This window comes from Egretta garzetta, unplaced genomic scaffold (assembly GCF_000687185.1).
Source record: "Egretta garzetta isolate BGI_Z169 unplaced genomic scaffold, ASM68718v1 scaffold156, whole genome shotgun sequence".
NCBI lineage: Eukaryota > Metazoa > Chordata > Aves > Pelecaniformes > Ardeidae > Egretta > Egretta garzetta.
The window spans coordinates 2,572,356-2,595,983 of record NW_009260125.1 but is presented as its reverse complement, the minus strand read 5'-3'; the positions used below and the strand labels follow the sequence as shown (position 1 = coordinate 2,595,983).

General features: G+C 39.1%; 1 protein-coding gene across 6 annotated transcripts in view; it reads left to right on the top strand.

Moving 5' to 3' along the window:
• Positions 1 to 6: 6 nt before the first annotated feature.
• Positions 7 to 23,628, top strand: part of ATXN7L1 (ataxin 7 like 1) — a 124,086-nt gene continuing 100,464 nt past the window's right edge. For all 6 annotated transcript variants that reach the window (XR_004842349.1, XR_004842348.1, XM_035896841.1 and 3 more), the window contains exon 1: positions 7 to 224. Coding sequence is in view for 4 of the 6 variants with exons in the window: in XM_035896841.1 (XP_035752734.1) it covers positions 206 to 224 (19 nt within the window). In the remaining 2 variants the exon portion in view is untranslated. The remainder of the gene's footprint in view (positions 225 to 23,628) is intronic.

Here is a 23,628-nt window from a genome sequence, read left to right as displayed (position 1 = left end):
CGGTTCCGCTCCCTGGCAGATGCTCCGACCATTGTGCTTTTGCTGTTGCAAATAGAAACACTGCTCACCTCCTCACCTCTCCTCCTCCCCCCGCCAGACAATAAATGCACACCTCTGGGCCCTCGGCGCTTCCTGACTCTGCTTCTCTCCTGCAGGTGTAGATCTAGAAGAGACTGGAAAGGAGGGTGGAAAAAGCAGGGAGGTTATGAGGCTTAATAAAGAAGGTAAGTCGATAGTGCTGGCACACCTCTCTACCTGTCTGTCTCTTGGTGGCTGTGGATGACTGTGGTTTGGCCTTGACAGGGTAGCCTGATAGCATGTGGATCTCTCTGCCGTGAAGAATGTTTCAGGGTTGGATACGCACAGACGACTGTCACTGTGTCAACTTCTTTTGAAGTACGAGTATAACAGGTGTATGCGTGCGACTGACAGACGTGGTAAAAGATAAGGCAACTTTAAGTCAAAAGACAACTACACATCAGTGGCCATATTGGATTTTTTTTTTTTTTGAAGACCCTGTCCTTTCTTGGTGCAACATTTCACTTGCTTCTGTGTGAAGATAAGCGTATAGACCTGTGCATCAACTTTAAACGTTACATTATCATTGGCGACTGTAGTGAAAAACATTTTCCCTCGTGGAGGAAAATGGTCTGTTACCATCTTTGAGTTTATTCACTTTAGCTCAAGTCGCATTTTATTCTTTCATTCTCGTTGCTGAGCATGGCTTACAGTCAACTGAGCAGCCAACGTCTAATATTATCTTACGTTAGGCTAAGCCATGTGTATTATGCAAAACCAAATATAATAGGTTATTTGGGCGATAAGGTTTTCTGGTACCATAAGTATGAACAGGCAAATTCCAGGCTAATGGTATTTGCTAATACACCGTGCCTGACACAGTTCTGTCAGTTGTCAGAGGAAGACTTCAGTGGTGAGCGCAGGCAAATCAAATTGACACATTTTGTTTGTGGCTTGCGTCGTTAACATCACGCTGGGGTAACACCTAATGTGGCTAGTGAAATGGTTGGGGACATATTTTCATGTAGCTTTCTGTTTGTTTCTGTTCTGTTAAGGAAGCGGTATACATACACAATGTCATGAGAAATATTTCTGGTGAAGCTGCTTCATAACTAACGATCCCATCATAGTGAAACTTCAGTGTGACTTACTGATGCTGAGAGAAATCCTGCTATTACCTGTAATGTCATAATATATGTTCTGAAATGATGTTAAGTTTCTCGTTATGTTATAGTTGTCGTTACACGTGCATTTAATTTTGAGCATCTTGGGAGCTTAAAGGAATCCTATGTTTTCTAAACAAGCTCTTGAAAAAAGAATGACTTAATCAGTAACGTAGATTGGTGTGATAAACTCTAAAATTGCATAGAGTAGAGTACACATTAAATAAAATTATTTGAACTACCATAAAATCTCCTTTTTGAAAGACCTTTATAGAGATGCCAAGCTTGATTGTGTTCCTGTCCTGATTCTTATGTGCCTGAACCTCTCTATTTTGCCAGCCCAAAAATAAGTTAGGGGCAGAACTGGGATTTTTGTGTATTATATTTATAGGTAAAAGGTTCAAGGCTCAAACAGTTGGTACGCCTATCAGTAATGTTTGATTGAAAAGTAATTGAACAAAAATCTTGCTACTGGAGCTTGGCCTTAATAAGGAGCTTAATCTGCTGAGATAAAATGTTTTACATCTAGAAGTTTTGGAACACAAATTCCTGTTATAAGCTTACTTGAGACATAAAGATCTAAGCACATCCCTACTCCTTAGTCATACCTAATATGCAAATTGTTTCCTAGAGTGATTCAGTTTAGATTATCAGCTCTAGTCTCTCATTGTTTGGTTTTGGGGGGGTTAGAGACTCTGTCAAAGGAGCTCTATTTAAACTATCCAGAAAAATTATTTCCAAACAAAGTGTAATTTCATTGCTGATGTTACAGTAGTGACAGATGTGAAGCACTTATTAGCTTTTACAGTACTCTTGTTGTAATACAGTTTAAAAAAACAAAACTGACTGTTATATTTGGAAAATAAAAAGCTTTAGGAATTTTGTTGCTTCCAAGCAGTAACTTGCTTTGGGTCACTTAGAAAGAACTTTCACAAAGTTTGAATAAATTAGTATGTTGAAATATTTCTACTGTGTTCGCTTAAGCAGTCTGTTAATACAGGTGTTTTCACCACACCCATCTGAACACCCACTTTAAATCTTCCTTGAGCCTCGCTGTCCTTATTAATGAAGGTGGGGAAAAATTTGAAGAGTTAGATTGGTCTGCAGAAAACATTGCTCATGTACTTGCAGAAACACTTGTGCGCTTGCTCTGATCTTGCACGCGTCTTTTGTGTGACGTGTTGACTTTTTTGTTTGCTTTTGTTCACGGAGAAGGGTTGTGGTCGTGGTAGGTCTATTAATACCAGACCCAACTCATTTTTTCTTTGCAATCTTCCCTATTTGAGTAGGCCTTATGGCATTTGTGATGCCAGGAGATTGTAAGCGGTGTCTTAGAAAAATCAGACTTCACGTGCATAAGGTAACTGGAGGATTATGGATGGGCAGGACTTCTAAGTACCAGAAATTACTGTCCTGTTTGATAAAGATAGTGTAAAATCTGATCCCATCATGTTTACTTCTTGTAAAGAGTCAACTGTTTTTTGTCAACTTTAGTTGATACGACCAGAGTCACTTGGCTGTTCCCTTGTAAGCAGTTAAGCAAGGAGCTTTTTTAGACTAGTGAAACTCTTTGCAGAGAGCATGGTGAGGGGAAGGGGTGGGAAGATGGTGGTCTCCTCCAGACCATGACAAGGTGGTTCACTTTGGTTTTGTAGAAAAAATTATGTTGGATGTCAAAAAATGCTTCTAGCTAGCTTAATCCCTGCATCGCTGCCTCCTTTCTGGTTGTGTACTATATGTGTTTGAAGTGATGGGCTGCTCTTCCTCCTCCTGTTGACCCAGGCGGGGACCTGGGAGTCAGCATTCCTCGGCAATAGTGCAGAGAAACACTGCCAAACCTCTCATCTGCCAAAGCAGTTGGTATTTCTTAGCACATCCCTGGGCAAGGGGGTCGCAGTCTGGCTGTGCTGTTCATTTCTGTAATGCAGGAGATGCACTGAGGCCACGTGCCCCCTGTGCCCCTTCGTTAGGGCAGCAGTAAAGGCATAGAAATACTGCTCACTGCTTTCCTTTATTCTACAGCGTATATGTAGGCAGCACAGAGGGAGAGAAATTTCCTGAACGTTTGTTCAGTTTTGTGGATGGAATTGCTTTTTGCATGCTAATACTTACTTTATGTTTTCCTTTAGCAAATGCAGTATGTCGTTGTTGATTTCTACTGGCATGTAGGTTTGGGAAGAGGGGATTACAAAGTTGCAAGTGTTCACAGAAAATGAAAAATTTTATGTGTAAATGTTTGTGCCAGAAAAAAAAAAAGAAACAACAACTTATCTGCTTATCTAATCAGGAAGCAGAAACAGTATTGTGTAACTTATCTGCCAAATCACTACTAACCAACCAGCTTAGCTAAAAGAGGGGTTATCGGAATTTGAGCAGCATTTAGAATTTATATTGAATTTTAAAAAGTTGAATGGCATATTTGAAGAATTGAAGATTTTTCTTGTAGATACCATGCATAGCAAAAGGAGTCTATTTGACAATGTGTCCTGTAAAAAGCCACAGTAACTGTATGCCTGAGGTAGATACAGTGGTCTTTTGTTATCAGTCATAACCTGTAACTGATTTTAGATTAATTTTGGAGGCATATGTTTTACTTTATACAACATTTAAGAAAATATTAGAAGAATATGAATTTTATTGTCTTATGCACAGAACTCTTACCAATAATCACTTTAGCAAATGTGCAAGCATTATGTGCTGGGAGTATTTCTAGGTAGGCACAGGCTGTAAAGGAGCAAAAGATATCCTGTGTATCTTCGTGAACTACAGCAGGGTTAAATATGACCTATGGGATTTAGATCTGTATCTGGGTACTTGGTGTCATAGTCAACTTCAGTTTCTCAGTTCAGTGGGTTTGTATTATTGAGGTTTCAATCTGATGATGTGTGTGCTTTGTCTTAGATAATCTTTCACTAACCATATTGAATCATTATTGTTTAGCGTTAAGGATGTTACATAAAATATTCTATGCATTTTTTCCAATGTTGGGTTAAAATTCGAGATTCTCTATCCTTATTGTGCAGCCCCAAATTTGACCTTTTTACTTGATGATTACACACGCAGACTGGAGTTTTAAATATATTGGACAGTTGTTTACAGTGTATTTTCCTATTTTGACTTCCCACATAAATATCTGATGGAAAACTTTTTGGTAAATCCTTTGGCAACACCAGAACAAAATTCAAGGGATACGTCTTAGATTTGCTTTCAGAATTTTTTTAATCTTCAGAAAAATATGTTGATGATTTTATTATTCTTCACGGGGAAAAAAAAGATACTAAGGAGGCTGGGAGATGGTAGGGAACAGTTCTGTAGGGGGGAAAAAAAAAAGCATGTAGCATACAACATTCTACTTTATGAAAAGCAAGAGGAAGAGAACTAAAATTATGAGGAGATTGTGAAAGAAGAGAAGATGACAAAAACAGCTGGTTAATGTAAGCATAGGGATTGGAGTCGATCTTTTTTATTTTAATTATTATTTATTTTTTTGTTTACTAGTGGTTTGCCAGTGGTGCTGTTTGTCTCCTTTAAAAACATATCAAACAAAAACTTAAGAATAAAACATTCTGGTTTTTCTTAGCTGCCTTCATCTTTCACCTTTTTGTGGTGGTAGGGAATGTTGGAAAGGGCTGAGAGGGAAAGAAAATTATAACAAAACTTTTAAACACATAGCCCAAAAGGAAGAGGTGAAGTTATTGAATTCAGGCCATCTTAGCTGGTAATTTGGGGTTGGGGTTGGTTTTGGTTTTGCAGTGGGCAAAAGAGGGGTGAATGGTATGTAATTTTTTTTTCTTCCCTGTAAGCTAATAAGGTCTTCCAGAGATACTGGTTCTTAAACAGATGTAATATTCAGGTGGAGCTTGATGAGCGAAAGAATTGAGAATTGGCAGGGTACAAAACTGTGGCTGTTGTCAAGAGAAACTTTTTCTTACCATTTGGAGCTTTAAGCCGGGAATAAGAATAATGAGCAAAGGTCCCCATGGGGGTTTTCTTTAGGATGAGAAATGACAGTGGGATTGAATTCTGGTGTGCATTCTGCTGTTCAAATACCTGATCAGTTTAGTATATGATAGCTGAGTCTGATTTTTTTTTTTTTTTTTTTTTTAATTTTTTTTTTCCCCATGGACAGCTTCTGCAGGGGGGTGGCGTGGCTCTTAGTTGTGGCTGTCACCTCATTTAATGTGTCTCAAGGAATGGTGACAGAGGAAGAATGAAACATTATGTATGATAGTGCCCAGAAATTTAGTCAGAATTGTAGTTTATCCTCATAGTTACATAGTTATTTTCTGAAACCTGTCCTTTAGTTCATCAACCCACACACTGGATAAAAAGAGTGGAGTAATGGTAATGCTCTCTGATCAGACATTCTGTGTTTTGAGTCAGGATTTTGATGTGTTTGAATATGTATCTAAACCTGTTGTTCTATAGCTGACGTTAAAAATCCTGGTTTTGTTAGGTCGCGTATATTTTGATGGAGTTCGGGTGATATTTCTCCCAGTATTTGTGCAACAGTTGTTCTGAAGAGGTTAGATCTCACATAGTTTAAGGTACCTCGTTTGAACACTGGTGGGGAAACCACGTGTGGTTTTCTGTCAACTGATAGCACTGTCACTAAAGATCTGTCTCTGACATTCCTTCTACTTGTAATTTACAACAATACTTCAGAAAGAAGGAAATTATATGTTTACTAGAATGTAACCCAAGCCCTCTTGTCACCACAGAAGGTGAAATGACTTCTATCTGATTTTGATTGAGATCTAAAAACACGTGTTTTCTTGTTGATCTACCTCTGTATATGATTGATAGTTTATAGATTAAATATATGTTTCCATGTATAAAAAAAAAAAAAACCTACACAAGAGTAGAACCCTTTCCACTATGAAATGGAGTAATTTCCTTTGAAATGGGCCTTATTATAAACATTATCAGGTTCTGTTTTACCTCTGGGGCAAAAAAGGTTAACCATTTAGCAAAGGCTGAGGTGTACGAGATAGAAGCAGTGGAAAATTCTATAGAAAACATGTTTCAAATCACATTTTGTTTAAGCTGTGCATCAACAGGAATCCTGTAGGCAGAAAGTGTAAGTTTCTGGTAGTCCCGGTGAAAGTTTAGATTTACAACACTGCATGCATTACTAAGAAAGATCACCTTCAGTAAAAATAGGATATATAGATATGAGCATTTCTGAAAGAGTTAATTTCACCATAAGGTTATATGAGTGCCATGACAACTTGTTATTAAGAGTAATTTTGAAATAACTAGTGAGAAAGATTTTCGGTTTATATGGGCATGAATTAAGTTACTGGGTCTCTCTCTTCCACCTTCAACTCGGTGCAGAAGTTCTCCAGCTTGTCCTTGAAAAACCTGATTCAGGAGTTAATGGTGCAGGATGCCAGGTGAAGTTGGTGTCGTCAGGTAATTTATACGGCAAAAAAACTGTGGCAAAAGCTGCTGTGACGCAGTAAGGGTGTTTGACAGAGGTCTCTCAGCAAGTCTATAGCAAGAAGTCTTTGATGGTTCTTTTGCTGGATAAGACAAACACTGTGTGAGTAAAATGATCCAATTTTTTATCATAGTGCTGTGCAGCTGTCTAAGCTGACTCAAATTGGAGATGGAATCTAGCACAGTTACTTAAGACCGATGTGGGGCAGAGGAAAACCAACTATTGCATGCATCATTTCTTTCTCTTTTTTTTCTTTTCTTTGTGTCCCTTTCTATGGTTAATGTTGATCATTTTAAGGGAGTGGTTTTGTCATAACTTGTTGTGTGGCTTATTAAAAGTTATGCTTGAAAGCCACTGATGTTGCTGGAGAGAAGTGGGCTGTCTGATTGCTTTTGGTCTTGTATTCAATAGAAGTAGAGAAGTCTTGCTTACTTCTGAACTGTTGTGTTTATTATTCAGCAATTTCCTATTGTGATTTATTAAGTTATATTAATAATGCAGCCCTTAAGCCCAACACATCTTCCTATTTATCTGTATTCGTGACAGCAATTAGAATTTAGAATTATTTGGTCTTGCTACTTTTTGGTTTCTGTGTGCATGTATTTATAAAACGTGTGGTGTTTGGCAAAAAAGAAGTGGAGTTCTCCCTGACCAGAAGAAGCATCAGCCAGAAGTAGCAAAGACCTCGAAGACAGAAGTTCTAGGTTCTGCACAACCACTGGTACCAGTGTACATCTAGTGCAGTTTCACTTAATCCCCAGGCCCCTCCTGAATCATCTGTAAAACGGAAGCAGTTGTATTGTGACAGAGCTGCACACAGTACACAAGGGGTTTAGGCTTGCTTCCCTTTCCGTTCCCTTGGAGCAGGTGTTCAGGAGAAGAGGCAGAAGCGTGACTGATGAAGTAACATCAAGATACAAGAGTGACTGGCAAAGGGCAGGAGTTCATGGGGTTTCATTCTGTGTGGTGGTCTTTGCTGTGCTCTTTTCTTTGTTTGTTTTATTTATAAGTTTTCTCTAATACACAGTGATGTTTTCTGCCCAGTTTTTCTTTTTCTTCCTTTTCCTGCTGCGTGGGGCTAGACATAGGGGGCCGGCAGAGACTGGGAATTTGGAGTTATATTTGGGTTGAACACCTTTAACATCATATAAGTAATAGTTGTGGACAGGTTTGTTTTATCAGAAGTGTCTTCTCTACCAAGACAAAACAGGATGGACTGGACCTCTCCTGTGGCAGAAAAAGGTGACTTCAGCTTGTCATTGTTCTGAGCTAAAATGGTCAGAATGGAAGCGGAGTTTTACAGAAGTGTAAATCATCATGTGTGTTCATCGTTGAATCTATGATAGGTATTCTATCCTCAAGTGGCCTTTAGGCTGGCCATTTGTGATTGTCCAGATTAGATAGATTATCACATGGTAGTTAGCATATACAGTTATTTTTTGAAGCTGCTCTTGGTTGCGTCTCATTGAGACAGGATGCTACTGATGATTTAAATCTGAAAAGTTTGTTGGACCCATGCCACCACAACAACCACTGACAGAGCCAAAACCTTGTTTGTTTGGGGCTGATAATGGAGACAGTCAGAGGACAATGATCTGGATGAATATAAGTAATTAATCTGTTACTGCCATGATTGGGGAGGCAGTATTATTGTTTGCATGATCCTAATGCCTAGCAGCCCCATCAGAGGCTAGATGCTACTGTGCAGTATACCAGAGCAGGGAGGAAGGGTGTGTGCATGTGTGTATTGTGAAATCATTGTGCCGCAGAGAACTAATTTTTTAATATATGACAAAGCAGGAGTTTTAATATCGACAAACAAAAGCATTTAGTTGCTCAACATGGTAAGTGGTAGACTTTAGCCTAAGCTGAAGTGACTTTCTTAGAACTGTGGCAAGGAAAGGTTTAAGGTGATGTTCAGAGGGCAGTGAATTTGTTTTGCAAGAGCTTGGAAAGTATCCTTACGCAAGTGTGGAAGTTGGCCTGAATGAAAATACAGACTGGTTGTTAAAAGCATAGTAAATGGATACTGACATCACGAGCCAGCTAGAAATGTGAGCAAATGGTGTGACAGCAAGTAGGATGTGGACAGTATAGTGAAGGTAAGACAGAGGAGCCTGGAAAGCAAAGATGAGTCATTCCCAGCGTTTAAAGCTGGAATGGAGGTTTATGCATAGAAGGATGCAGAGAGAATAATGGTAGATCAGTATGACAATATAGAAGAAATAACTTTTGGAACAGCATGAACTAGCAGGGTAATGTTTGTCAAGACAAAAAGAAGAAAAATTAATGTGAGATATAACTAATGTGAGATGAAGGCCTGGACAAACCATTAGCTCTGAAGGTATTTAGAGAAGACTTTGTCCTAAGGATGCAAGACAGAAAGAATCATTTAGGTGTAGACGTAGCCTGAATGAACAGATCAAGAGAGAAGTCATTGTCAAAGATGACATAGTTTTTCATATCTGAATGATGGGCAAGATGATAATGCTGTCCACAGTGATCAAGAAAGGAGGTGGAGAAAAGAGGGTGGGAGACATGAGATCTAAGTTCTGTTCTAGCTCTATTGAACTGAAGCTGACAGCTACTCAGTGACAAGAGGTGTCAGAAAGATAGGCTGAGATTTTTTGTTTAGACATAAATCTACTCTGTTTGAGACCTGTCTCCTTAGGAGCTGAGTTTGTGGATGAAATTCCCAAGCATAAGGGAAAGGGCAAAAGATGTAGCTCAGTGGAGCCCTATCAGAAGGCAAAGAAGGAATGAGGAGCCTTCCAGTGACCTGTGGAGGGGTTGGTACAGGGAGGAGGGGTAGCAGGAGAGTCATAGAGGTCAGAAAAGGAGAGTGAATGCTTCAAAAGGAGAAATGCATTTAATTTTTTATGAAAAACACACAGGGAAATTATTAACTTATTTTGACGTTGCAACAGTAAAAGGCTTTTAGACATTTTAGTGAAAATAGTTTCAGTGGAGTGCAAGGGACAGCTAAAGGGAATTCAGGCTGAAGTTAGAGACAAAAGTGTAGTTTATTGTCAAGCAGTTCATAATGCTTAGAGGCAAAAGAAGGATAGAAGGAGGTGTAGTTAGAGAAGCAAGGGATCAGAGGTAGATTTCCAAACATAGGAAAGACTGATTGGCTGTTCTGCTCTTCTGTCAGAGCAAGAGGAGAAAGGAGATGTGAGGTATGGGGTGATGTGCATTAGGCAAGCGGAAAGAGCAGGACAGATGTGCTTTTTATCTGTGGTATGAGGAAGAAGTGAGAGCTGCAAGGAAGAGAAGGGGAGTGGGAATGGAGAACGTGAAACAATTACTATGTTTTCTGGCTTTCTCTTGGAATAAATATTTGCATTCTATTGTGGAGAAGGAAATGGATACAAGAGAAAAGGTTTGAAGAGTGAGTCAAAAGTAGGAGGAAAAAAGGCTGAAATTGCAGGTTTGGGTTCAGCTCAACTGGAGGAATGGCACAGCTTAGTAAGCAGCAGGAGAGAGAAAATGTGCAATAACCTCATTTCCAGACTGGTTTCCTTTTCCACTGCAAATTCTAGGACGGGCAAGAATAAAGTGAAGGAAATGGTTATTTAAGATGAGCATGGGTTCAGGATTGGTGGAATTGGACCTAGTCATGGAAAGGAGAAGCAAAAACCATCAAGGCTGGAAACAAAAAGGGCAAAAAATATTGCGTCAGTATGAAGGAGGGTGGAGTCCTGGGTATCGGAAATAATGGGATGGGAATAGTGAGCAGTGCTGAGAGAGTAAATTGATGCCATTCAGTATATGCCAGGTCAGCCTTTGGGTCAGATTTTCAGATGAAAAATTCTTTTGGAGATGACTGGAGAGAAGACAGCTGGCAGTTTGTGCTCTCTGACAACCCCATGGTCAAATCCATAACACGCCTTTGATAAAGTTCAAAGCCTTTAAGAAGAACAGCATTTTTGAGAAATCCAGAGAATATTGCCTTTTCTCGAAGGAGAGAGAAGAGTGTGTAGACCATAGCTGTGGCAGCAGAATGCTTCTGTGCTTTGGTGACTGGTCATATCTATCATGTTGTGTGATTGACATGAAAGTAGTTTGCTTGCTGGTTTCTAGCTCAGGAGTTCTGTTCTTTGCAGTGCATCCTAAGTAGATAATGCATCTATGTGATCTATCACATACTGGTACTGACTTGTGCTTCCTGCTTCCAGAGCTGAGACAAGGCCGTAGGATTACATGATTATGGACTGGGCCCCGGCTGATGTCGTACTGCGCAGCGTGTATCATCAGAGATTGGGCGCGGTGCTGCAGTAGACATCACTGTACGGCTTTTGCTTGTCTTGCAGCACAAAGCAAGCTTGTTGCTGTCTACATGCTCCAAGCAGGCATGCTTTATGATACAGTGCTTTTTTTTTTTTTTTTTGTGAGAAAGCAGGACTTGATGATTTTTGAGGCTTTATATGGAATGGCTGTCATTCATAATGCAGGCTCCTCAGTGTTTAAGAAGTTAATCTCAGGTTTTTGCATCTTTTTAGTAGATACGGAGGATTGAGCTGATCCTTTGACTTGGAAGGTTTTACCCATTCCCTTCCCTGCCTTTCCCAAGCAACTTTCTGCCTGTCCCTGTATGTTATCATTGTTCAGTCATCCCAACACCTTATACACATTGTCTTGCAGAGTTATGGAGGAAAAAAAAGAGAAAAAAGTGTTCAGATTTTCTCTTTGGGGTCTTTCAGGGTTTGGGGTTTTTTTTGTGGTTCTAATCTATATTCATGCTTTTGCTTTATTTTTGGCTTTTTAGAAGACTTGAAGAACCTGGGGCAAATATACTAAGAAACTGAATGCATGGCAATGGGAAAACGTAAGGAGAAATAGGAGAAAAAAATGTTTAAGCTCTTGAAATTATCGTGAGCTACGTGTATAGCGCTTTTAATAGTCTTTGTACATTCTGTGCTTGGTGTAAGTTTTCTTCAGCTACTCTCATAACTCGCAACACACTGGGGGTGAATGCTACCAAGCCTTGTAGTTATTTAGATTCTGAAAGGGATAATGCAGCTTTACATATTTTTGGGTTTCCTGTTCATCAGAAAAAATTATTCTTGACTGAATCTCTGAAGGAGGCAATGCTACATGTTTTATTTTGCGCTTCTCAAGATACCTGTCACTATTCTGACTTGTTTGTTTTCCAAGCAAATCAAAGCTATTGTATAAACCTTTGTCTCCTTCCTGGAAGGTAAGAGTTTTTCCTGAATGTGAGTTTTTGTGGGTTGGTTTTGCTTTTTTTTTTTAATTCCTTGTTACTGGGTATACATTTGGAAAAGTTCTAGAGAGATGTGTAACATGTTCAAATGATGTAACGTGTATAAAAGTGGTAGCTTTAAAAAGCAGTAAGATATGGTCTATACTTCAGCGAGCTTACAGTGCACTTCAGACAAAGCCATAAGTAGTGTATGTTGTGAAGACAAGAATTGGTCTATGAATGCTGAAAAATTTCATGCAGGCAGCTATTTTAAGGAAGAATTTGAAGGAGGTAGGGAATAATTAGTTGATGTGGAGGAAGGAGGCATCAAAGCTGATAGTGTAGTGCACAGGCAAGTAGTGTACAGAACAGATTTCTAGTGAAAGCAGTTTATTTGTTTTGTTAACATCGTCTTACTGTCTTGGAGCTGGAAAGCGAAACTAATTGCAGTTGCCAAACTGCAAAATAACGTAAATATTGAAAGATAAATCTTAATCTTCCTTAACTCTGTTCCCTAAATGTGCCCTCTGTTCTCCAAGTACTTAAACATTCCGGTTTTTATTAGGCTTCAGCCTCATCTGTTCTCTTGAACGGTGCCTTAGTTTGATACTAGGCAAAAAGTGAAGAGAAACTAACATGTTATGTCTGCAACAACATTTGTCCTTCTTTCGTATACCTCCGTCTTTTTCTGTATTAGTTCTTTTATGCCCGAGTGTTTGTACGTTACAGGATCAGAGGATAAATGACATATAAAATCCTAAGCAGCTTTGACTCTTATTATGGACTTTCAACCTTTGAGTGAGTCTGTTGTGTTTAAATTCCTCTGAAGTTTGAATTAATTTCAGGGGAACCCCTTGAATGTGGACTTTTCATGGCAGATTTGTGCCATACCATGTGCAAGCGTAGAGTGCAATGAAAACCATGCACAGAACAAGTGCCTTTAAAAGCTTGTTCGTTTAATACTATGAGGTTCTGAGAAAGACTTTCCCTGTGTTCAAAATCATGTATTAAAGCTGCTTTGAGTAATAATCAGGACAGTGTGTGTATATCCAGAGGAAAGGTATGAAATGTGATTCATGCCTACAGCCCACCTATCAGTGTGAGGAGAGGCAGAGGGAGCGAATGGGAAGAAGTCATGAGAATAAACAAGTTGACTACTGATAATGTTTATAGATCACCTTTCACTGGAAAAAGGCCCAAAGTGTTCTACCAGCTATGTGCAGAAATTAATCCATTTGTCACTGAAAGGGGGCAGGCACATCTCTGAACGCAAATATGGCTGCCGCTGAACGCCTGATCCTACTTGCCCTGGAATGAAATGAAAGAATGCTGAAAGCCTACTGTGTGCCGATGGGGTGTAATCCAGTCTTCACTGAAATGTGTTATTGCATAATGATTTGGAAAAGAAAGGAACAATACCTTATTTCTAGATTACAAAGAGAATACAGGTACATAGAATGTATTTATTTACAAAAAAAAACCCCAACCCCCAAAAAAAGCAAAATGACCAAAGCACATTACCTTTCCCTGTGAGAGGTCATGGCAGGCTTTACTGACTAGTGCTTTGTTTACCCATTTCCAAAAGATGATGCTCCCATTGGCACTAAATTTTGCTGGTTAAAGTTAAGAAGCGATCAAAGACTGCCATCTTTTGAAATACGTTGGTGGGGTTAATCTTTCTACCGAAGAAAAGTTACCCAAACCAAGCTTATGAGAATAGGGCAGTTCTTATTATAGCAAAAAACCCACAGTGCTTCACTATATTTTAGCAAATATGCTCCTTTCCTGTGCAAACATCACTAGCATCATCTTCTTTTCTGCACCTGCTCTGCCAGTGAGGACCATGTACACTTTACCAGATAAGATAGGATATGATCTTATAATCTCTATTTTGATTTTTTTGGCAGTTTGCTTTTTTTCTGTTTGTGGAAATGGTCATCCTAGATACTTCATGATTTTACTTGGGTTCTTTTTTCATCCATGATAGGAAGGGAAACTAGCTGGTGATACAGTAATAATTGAAGATTATAACTGGCAATTAATTTTCACTGCATGGGTAGATTTATAACATTAGCAAATCTTCCATGACTAGCCTGCAGCTCTGCCTTTTGTCTGGTAGAACACTGCCTCTAGCCTGAAGCAATCTTTCGTTGTGCCCGCTGGATTTTGCTGAAAATAAAATTTGCTGTGGCCACCCAGCACCTCAAGAGGCAAATATACAAGTGAGCTTCAGAACAGTGTAGTGCAAAATAGGCTGGGAGTGGTGAGTTTATTGAATGAAATAGTAGTTTAAAGAGGTAGCTTTAAATTGGGTAACTATTACATGATTGCAACGTAATCTTTTTCTCTGCAGTTTTTCTCTGGTAAAATACAGGCACTGAATTCATATGTTCCATCATACACAGAGCTTAAGCAATTGGGGTTAAAAAATACATATATTTTTCTTTATAACAAACAGAAGTAAATTTGGTCATGGTCCATTCTGAATTTGTTGTGTTAGGAAGAACTTCTGTCTAAGATAGAAGTAGGGAAGGAAGAATTACCTTAGAGGGCTGATTAAGTATTACTCCCTGTGCAAAGCAGTCTTGAAGAAGGCTGGAAGTGCCTGACTGGGAGAGCAGGAGGGAGGTGAATACTGCTACTTTTTATACGGCTTTACTGAAATACTGTATCCCGCTACGGATGTGCGCACCAGGTGTTGGAAAAACTGGAAGGAGTTTAGAAAAATCTACATTAATTTGAGGTCTGGATAATCAGCTTTAGCATGGAAGATTTAAGAAGCTCAATCTATTTAGTTTATCAACAGGCGATAGAGGCTACCTGATAAGTCTGTAAGTACTTAGACAGGGCGAAGGTATCTGACAGTTAGATGGTTCTTTGTCAGCTAGATTAAGGGGATTCTTATGGCTGAAAGCTGAAGTGAGATCAGTTCAGACTAGAAATAAGGTGCACTTTTCTAATGATACAATTAAATAGGAACAGCTTGTCAAGGGATGTAGTAGACCCTCTGTTGCACAAAATCCTTGCATAAGGCCCTGGTGCTTTCCCAGGAAGGATGCTTTAGCCAGCCAGAAAGCTTGCATTTGAAGTTAGAATAATGTGATGAATTTCTATGGCCTGTTTTAACATAGAAATTCAGTACAGATCATAAGATTTTTGTTCTTAATTCTTCCCCTCCCTAAAATTTCATACATGTTAAATGCTTCTTTTGTTAAAAGAGAAGTTCATGTGAAAGATGGTGTGATCAAAGCAAAAAGGCAGCTTTCTAGTGGGATGGGTGAGAAGGGACCATCCTTTAATGGCAGGTAAAAGAGGAAGTCACGCTTTCTATTCTCCCTTTATACTTTCCTGATAATCAAAACCAAAAATATACTTCCAGTCATTAATTCTGAGCGTAACTTAATCATTTACCAATATAATTGTTAGCATTCTTGGAAGCATTGCAGATAGTTTGTGCATTCTCACTGTAAATTCATGTAACTGACAGCTGGGCCCAAACGCCTTCATTGGCTTTACTTTGTTTGCAAAGCAAAGCAACCTTTATTAACATGTTCTTCCTGGTGCTGCCTTCTTGTCCATGGATTTATGAGGGCAAAGCAGGTCAATCTTTATGGTAAGGTAAGAGGTTCTGTAATTTCTAACGAATTGTGTGAGAACTCTTTTTGTCCTGGTTTTGCAAAAGAAATCATAGGAATCTTTTGAAGGACATTAGCACTTGCATCATTTAGTTTGCCTCTTTGTTGACAAATCATCGCAAGTCTGAGTGAAAGGGCCACCTTTTATCTTGGTTACACCTACAGCAAGACCAATCTATGCTGATTTAAGGTACCATTCAACTTAGATGAGAGATGTTGTGTATGTGGGGTTAAAGGAAGCACCTAACCTACTTTCAGTGAAGACACACTTTCAGAGGTTTCCCCAGCGTTGATGGTCCTGTAATTCTTGTAAGCACTGTATACAAAATCAGTAGAAAGCAAATGTGCTACATCTTAAGCTTATACATTCTCCTCCCTCATCCCCTTACCAGTATTTCTGCCTCCAAAAGCTTGCAGAAGAAGGCAGCATGAATTGAGGTTCTAAAAAAGAAAATACGCAATATCAAATTTCTTTTTATGAAATGTTAGGTTTCTGAGCTTACACACCCAGCAAAATTAAAGAATTTCAGAACTGCAGAATAGATGGGGTTTTGGGGGTTTTTTTCACTGCAGTTGCAAAGACTAAAACAAACTGTGAACTGGGAGATGAGTTTTGCTCCAAACATGTTTCAGTGTGTGTTCTGTTCTAGAACCATGTGAATCCTCTGTGTGTGAGCTCAGGCTGTTTCTGGTCGGGAATGTACAGGGTCGCACGTGTCCTGTGCTACTTTGTAGTAGTACCATGATGGGGTTCTAAAGGGCCAGCGAATCTGAATCTTCCTCAGTTCTTTGTTGCTGCCTGCGACAAGGTGGCACAGCTGGACAGGTGTCTGATCCATCAGCTCTTAGCTGAGTAGTTACAAAATATTTAGAAGTTTACACTCGGAGTCACCTTTAGTGTGTTACCTGTGTAGTGAGTTGGACTGAATGTTTGGACTGAGTGTCCCTGTCACAGTCCCCTCACCATGTAGATCCCTCTATCCACAGTTTCACAAATGCTGGATTAGGCCAGGATCTGCTGTTAGGCCAGTATTCTCTGCAGAATACTAACAGCCATGCTATGATCAAGCAGATGACTGGTCTACTTAACCTTCCCAACATCATTTAATCCATACCTGCATGCAGGTAAATTGTGCTTGAGGCTATGGCAAATACAACAACAAAAGATTATATTTGCTTTGACATTAAGGCACTAAAAAGGGTAATTTCTAATCTGAAAGCAGGAATTCAAGGAGATCGATACCCTGCAGTAGGGACAGATTAATTAAAAACTGGAGGAAACGGTCAGATGAAGTTATTATACCTGCACGGTGTGACTAGCTAAGGTAGTGGTTTGATGGGCTGTGTGTTAGGCAGATCTATCTCACCATTGCTGTCAGATAAAGATCTTTAAAATGTATGGAAACTCCACTGTACTGTAGAAAGCTCAAGGCTTCACCTTCCTCTGAGGCAGTGTTCCTCGTGGCTGTTATTCAAGCTGGAAGTTAACAGCACCAAACTTCTTATTTCTCATTTGCCTTCTACAGGACAAGGTACATGTCGAAAAAAATCATGCTCTGGATTGTCATGCCACATTCTCAAAGTCTAAATGGATCAGGACCATCATCTTCCAAAATTTGTGCTTGCTTTAGGAGAAACAAGCTGCAGAGCTTTAGAGCCTCATATAGCACATGACAGCACCAAACTATTCTCTGTGTATTTCCTTGGCTTTTTGTGTCAGTGTCCTGCCTATCAAAAGGCAGGGCATCAAGAACCATGCGTTTCCATCTGATGTCTCTTGACTACGAAGAAGCCTTTCCTCTCTTCCCCACTCCCCTTACCAAAATGTCAAGGTGTGCTTCTGCAGGAGACAAATGACAGCAGTCACTCACACCAGAAGAGTTCCTGTCCTGAATGGCAGGATGTGAAGAAGCTCATTAGCTTTTGCTAAACAGTGTGTACTTGATCTGGCTCATGGGTCAGATGCCAGCTCCAGAAGAGGAGTGCTTCCATCTCTGTATGTCCGATTGAACTGAAACTCTACTTCCTTACTGCCAGTCACCTGCTGAGAGGGTGCCACACTGAACTGTCAGGAGGAAAAAATGTTACTTTTATTATAGTGACTCTTCAGGATGCTGTAGGCAGGGCAAGTTCTGCAGTTCTGAAACACATCCTGCTGATGTGGAAGCTTAAGGATGCAGAGAGCTAGTGCACAATCCCGACAGTTGCATCTGGCCATCTTTTAAATTGCATGCCAGCTAAACTGGCAGCAAAGTGTAGTACAAATATACATTTGCAGTCTGAAAAACATTTAAAGCACACTAAAAAGGTTAGCAAGAACAAGATGAAGGACGGCACTGCAGTGTTGGCATATTTGTATGCTAAAAATCTACAGGCAGATTACAGCAGGTATCCTAAAAATATATGTATATAAATATATTCATATATTTGAAAAATTCTCTGTAATCATGTTTGGGTTTGGATTTCGAGATTTTTTTTTTTTTTTTTCTTCAGCATCTGGTGATTCAAAATGTCATGTTTGGGTTTGGATTTCGAGATTTTTTTTTTGGTTTTTTTTCTTCAGCATCTGGTGATTCAAAATGACCCTCTTTCAAGGCATCAGTTACGTTCCCTCATCTGATGTTAAAACTTTTATACAGTGTGCTGGGGGTCTCTTGCCTAAATTAAAGCTGTTGTTAATTTGTGGTACGTCGGAGTATATTTGTTTTCTTTGGCTATTCATGTTTTAATAATTTGAAAAATTACAAGAAGTCAGTACTGTTGTTCATCAGTCTCTCTTTTGGATTTCTTATTTTGTTTCAGCTGTCTCTTTTATAGCAACTGCTTTTAGCTATAAAAAGTATATATTATATACTCTTAAGTGGAACTAGTGTTTGGGAGTTGGTCAATATGGGACTGTATTATATTATATAGCTGGTATTTTTAGATGATCCTTGTCCATTGTCAACAGTGGACCGTTCCTCTTGCCAGGGATGGCTTTGTGAGAATTCTGTCAGTGATACTGCAGCAAAAGCAACATCTACAAAAGAGCAAAAGCCTAATCTTTGTGTTTGTATAGATACAAAACTTCCACATGGCTACAGCTTTGAAAGAAGTCTAGTGCTTAAATAGTGTTCACTGCCAGTATCTAATACATTGTCTTTTGCAGGTGTTGGGAACAATTTGCCCTTGTCTGTATTAGCATCCAGACTGTTTTCCGCCCTGGTGAGGCGACCTGTAGTTGACATCTGCTGTCATTTAAAGATTGCTGACAGGCCTTGGTGTGTAGAGGTCTTCCCCTGTGGCCTGGGGGTAGTGAGTCTGGCTGGGCACGTGCCACTTTTCGTTTGGCATTACTGGTTTGTTTCTGTCTGCTTATCACCTCCTTCAGGAGTGTAACAGTAAATGGAGGGACAGGGGGTTCAGAAGAAAGTCAGATATCTGATGTCCTACTGTAATAAAAGACCTAAAGTCTGGAGAGGTGAATTTCTTACAGTGACAAAAGCATCTAATTTGTATAGATTGCTGTTTCTCCTATCTTCCATTGTCATCTCTCGCTTTTCCTGATTGCCATATTAATATAAACATTCAACCAGGATGACAATTTTGACCAAACTGGTCATCTCTCTTAATTTGTCTAATCATAGAATCGTTTAGGTTGGAAAAGACCTTTAAGATCATCAAGTCCCAACCGTTAGACTTCTTGTGAGACTCTTTCTTCATTTTGGAGATTTTTTTTTTTTTTTTTTTCTTCAGCATCTGGTGATTCAAAATGTCCCTCTTTCAAGGCATCAGTTACGTTCCCTCATCTGATGTTAAAACTTTTATACAGTGTGCTGGGGGTCTCTTGCCTAAATTAAAGCTGTTGTTAATTTGTGGTACGTCGGAGTATATTTGTTTTCTTTGGCTATTCATGTTTTAATAATTTGAAAAATTACAAGAAGTCAGTACTGTTGTTCATCAGTCTCTCTTTTGGATTTCTTATTTTGTTTCAGCTGTCTCTTTTATAGCAACTGCTTTTAGCTATAAAAAGTATATATTATATACTCTTAAGTGGAACTAGTGTTTGGGAGTTGGTCAATATGGGACTGTATTATATTATATAGCTGGTATTTTTAGATGATCCTTGTCCATTGTCAACAGTGGACCGTTCCTCTTGCCAGGGATGGCTTTGTGAGAATTCTGTCAGTGATACTGCAGCAAAAGCAACATCTACAAAAGAGCAAAAGCCTAATCTTTGTGTTTGTATAGATACAAAACTTCCACATGGCTACAGCTTTGAAAGAAGTCTAGTGCTTAAATAGTGTTCACTGCCAGTATCTAATACATTGTCTTTTGCAGGTGTTGGGAACAATTTGCCCTTGTCTGTATTAGCATCCAGACTGTTTTCCGCCCTGGTGAGGCGACCTGTAGTTGACATCTGCTGTCATTTAAAGATTGCTGACAGGCCTTGGTGTGTAGAGGTCTTCCCCTGTGGCCTGGGGGTAGTGAGTCTGGCTGGGCACGTGCCACTTTTCGTTTGGCATTACTGGTTTGTTTCTGTCTGCTTATCACCTCCTTCAGGAGTGTAACAGTAAATGGAGGGACAGGGGGTTCAGAAGAAAGTCAGATATCTGATGTCCTACTGTAATAAAAGACCTAAAGTCTGGAGAGGTTTTTTTTTTTTCTTAAAGGCAAATAAGGTAAACATGATACTTCTGCATTTTAAAAGTGTAGCCCTCTTTTAAAGATATTGTTGGGTTTATTTTGGTTTGACTAACCGTTTACCCTTTCAGAACCAGGGGACACAGTTTTAATGCGCTAGTAACACACTTGTCTAAAGCACTTGGCAAGCTGCTAATAAATTAAGCCTCTCAAGCTTTCTGCGAAGTGTCACAGATGGAGAAACAGAAACATGGAGAGGCCAAGTGACTTGCTCCAAACATGTAAGATAAATCTCCAGTTGTGTTGCTGGAGTGCTTTGGTTAGGTGCACCTTCATTTGGAAATTGTATGAGGCTGGGGGGACTAACAAAAAAAAAAAAATTGCTGCATGTGATTGCAGCACATGGCACATTGTCAGCAACATTCCTCAAAGACCTGTATCTTGTTATTTACATAGTGTAGCTAGTTGCATCTGTACAGAGGCTACATCCCCCTTTGCCTCATTTTAAGTAATGATTGATATTTTTATGAAGAGCAATGTAATGGAGGACCAGGTACCTATGTGGGAACTTGGAGACCGAGACCAGCTTTATGCTGCTGCAGGCAAGTTAAGTTTTAATTCTTCCTTTGAGGAGAGAAACTGCTTTTCCATATCTCTCTGGAGTGTGCCAGTGTTATTGGGCTATCTTACGGAAGAGATTTTGTCATCAGAATAGTGGTGCTTTTTTTTGTTGTTGTTTTCTTTTGTTGCATTTAAAATTTTGCTGTACTTGCAGTCAAACGAAGTTAGATACTTAGCAAAATCCAGGTCTCTGTCCAGACAGCACTGGCAAACCTTGCCTTGGAGCGTATTATTTATACAGGAATATCTGTGGACTGCACTCTACTAACCTGTTTGTTGAAGCCTCAGATAGCTTTGAATTGTGGGGGTTTTTTTCCTCAGAATTTGCTCTTAGATCCAAGCAGCTGGCAGAGTAGCAATTTGATACTTCTGTGTATGTTCCGTAGCTTGAAGGAGGCTTTCCTTCACTTTAGCGTGTGTCAGTTCATTATTTTCTTTTTATGAGAGCGTACTGACTGAGAGTGCTCCTATGGAGTTGGTTCATTCAGAGAGATATTTTGCAGCAAGGAACCTGCTGTCATACGTGATATCCTCTTTTCCTTGCTTTTGAGTTGGTCCTGGCATTTTCTGCCATTTGCTTTTAATTAGAGGGGTTTGGGCAGGTGAAAGGGCACAGAGGGCTAGAGGTGAGAGGAAATTACCCTGGAGAAGAAGGGTAGGGAAGAGGAGCAAGGGGGGATTTCACACCATTGTGGAGTTCTGGGAGTATATCTTCTGAAGTTTCGGGGGATGTGTCCTGGCTAGTAGCATGCCCTCTTGCCTAATTTGCTTTATGTGTAAGTGCTTCAGATATGCCTAATGGGAATACTATGGGAGCCTGCAAATTGCCAGAATCTGTTTAAAGGAATCAAGAAGTGTGGTAAATGATTAAGTTTTTGTTTGCTTAGAGTGTCCCGAGTTTTGATGGTGTCTGGGCTACTGCTGGCTTACAGTTGCCTTGGAATGTGTGTTCAGCACTCTGCATGGCAAAATAGAGGGCAAAGTTTTCATTAACAGCGGGATAGCTCCCGTTATGGATGATCTTGCTTACCTTGCATGTCCAAAAACCTTTCTTAAAAGTTGACTACTTTGAAAATGAGAACAGTTCTCTGCATTTATGTTTGGAGGTTGTAAAATCTAGAAGTCTTCTGAATGTAATTGAAAGCCATGCAGTCAAATCAGTGCATGCCACTTAAGAAGAATCTTATACCCTTGTTTGCAGATGTCATGATGATATTATAGTAATCCAGTCATTAAAATATCAGTTTAGGCTTTGGTGCGTTTGTTCTGTAACTTTAATAAAGTGAAATAACAGTTGATGATAGAACTGGAAAAAATAGTCCTGTATTATTTACATACATTTTAAAATATTTTTTTGCAAAGAAGAAATATTCACATGGGAGGAATGCTTTAGTTCTTTTTTGTATAGCATATCTTTTTGTTGGAATCTTAGCAGAGATGATTTTATTCACAATTTCATCAGTGGTTTTGCAACAAGTTTGACATTTTGTAATGCTATGTTTCCACAGAGGAATAAAAGTCCTTGTAAGGTTATTGAAACATGCAGTTGTAAAATGCTTGTAAATTATCTTGGAATGTAAACAGTGATTGTGAGCTAGCTATGAGTATGTTATTTTAATAAGAATTGGGGCATGTTTTGATAATTAACTGGGCATGAATGATTACTAGTGATTTTTATTGTATTATAACTTCTTTTTCATGATTGCTCCCTCTTTTTTTTTTTTTTTTCCTTCCCCTCCCCCTTCTCCTTTTTTTGACCAGGTGAGTTGTCATCTGTTAATTTCTGGTAGCTACCCTGTTGATACTGAACCAAAATAAATGAATTGTGAATGGCCAAATGGCCAGCTTCTGAACTTTAAGTGGTAGATAGTTGCAACATTCTCCTTGCTGTAAAATGTAACTCTTAGATGATACTAAATCTTCCCACTTTGTGTATGTGCAGTTATAGACTAAGATTTTTGAATCCAAAGTTGGATCTTAGTTATGCCCATGTTTTCCTAACGTAAAAACTATGTTGAGAAAATATAGTAATACTACAAGATTTTTAATAAAATTATGTTGCAAGTATCCTTCAAGTATTGCAAATATAGATAATGAGTGATAAAGTTAAAGTAATATTTTAGACAGTAATGAAACTCACTAAAGGGGTGAAGAAATTTATAGGTAAGGTATCCAGACTGCCTTAACTCTATTGTATAGTCCTACAGTAGCTATGCATCCCAGTAATGTACTCAGAGTATGTGCTTCCACATAGTGATTTTTTTTTTTTACAGCTCTTGGTGTCTTTTTACACTGCAGAAACATGTTGTTCTAATCAAAATAAAGAGAGTTCAGTTTTATGAATTCTTGACTCTTTAATGCTCACAATTGAGAGACAAGTTTTAAAGTGTGGCCATTTGACTCTGTTTAGCTATCAAATGATGTACTGCACTTGACCTTGGAGACTTAGAACAAATGCACTTTGAGGTATGAAACTGGTTTAGGAATCCTCTGCCTATGACAGAAGCTTTGAAGATGCTTTACATTTTAACATTGTGGAAGAAAATGTATTCTGGGTTTAAGAGTTTTCCTTAGGCAGATGCTTTCTATTGTGAATAGTTGGAAAAAAAAATAAATGGACTGTTCAACCTTTCTGCTCTGATATCTACAGAATGTCCTTGTTTTCGGAAAGACTGTTTATGATAATCTTGGAAACAGGATAGTATTTAGTTGCAGAATAGTTGGATAGATCATTTACAGAAGCTTCTTTAACAGGGAGTTTATGTTAGCAAGTGGTGTCTCGTGCCATTCAGATACAGAGTTCAAGAAAACTCACATGGCTATCAAACAGGAGATTCAAAGGAAGGTGCACATCACTTGGAGGTTTTGTGAGTGATACTCCAAATATGTGCTTTACAGATGTATATGGTCATTCCCTGT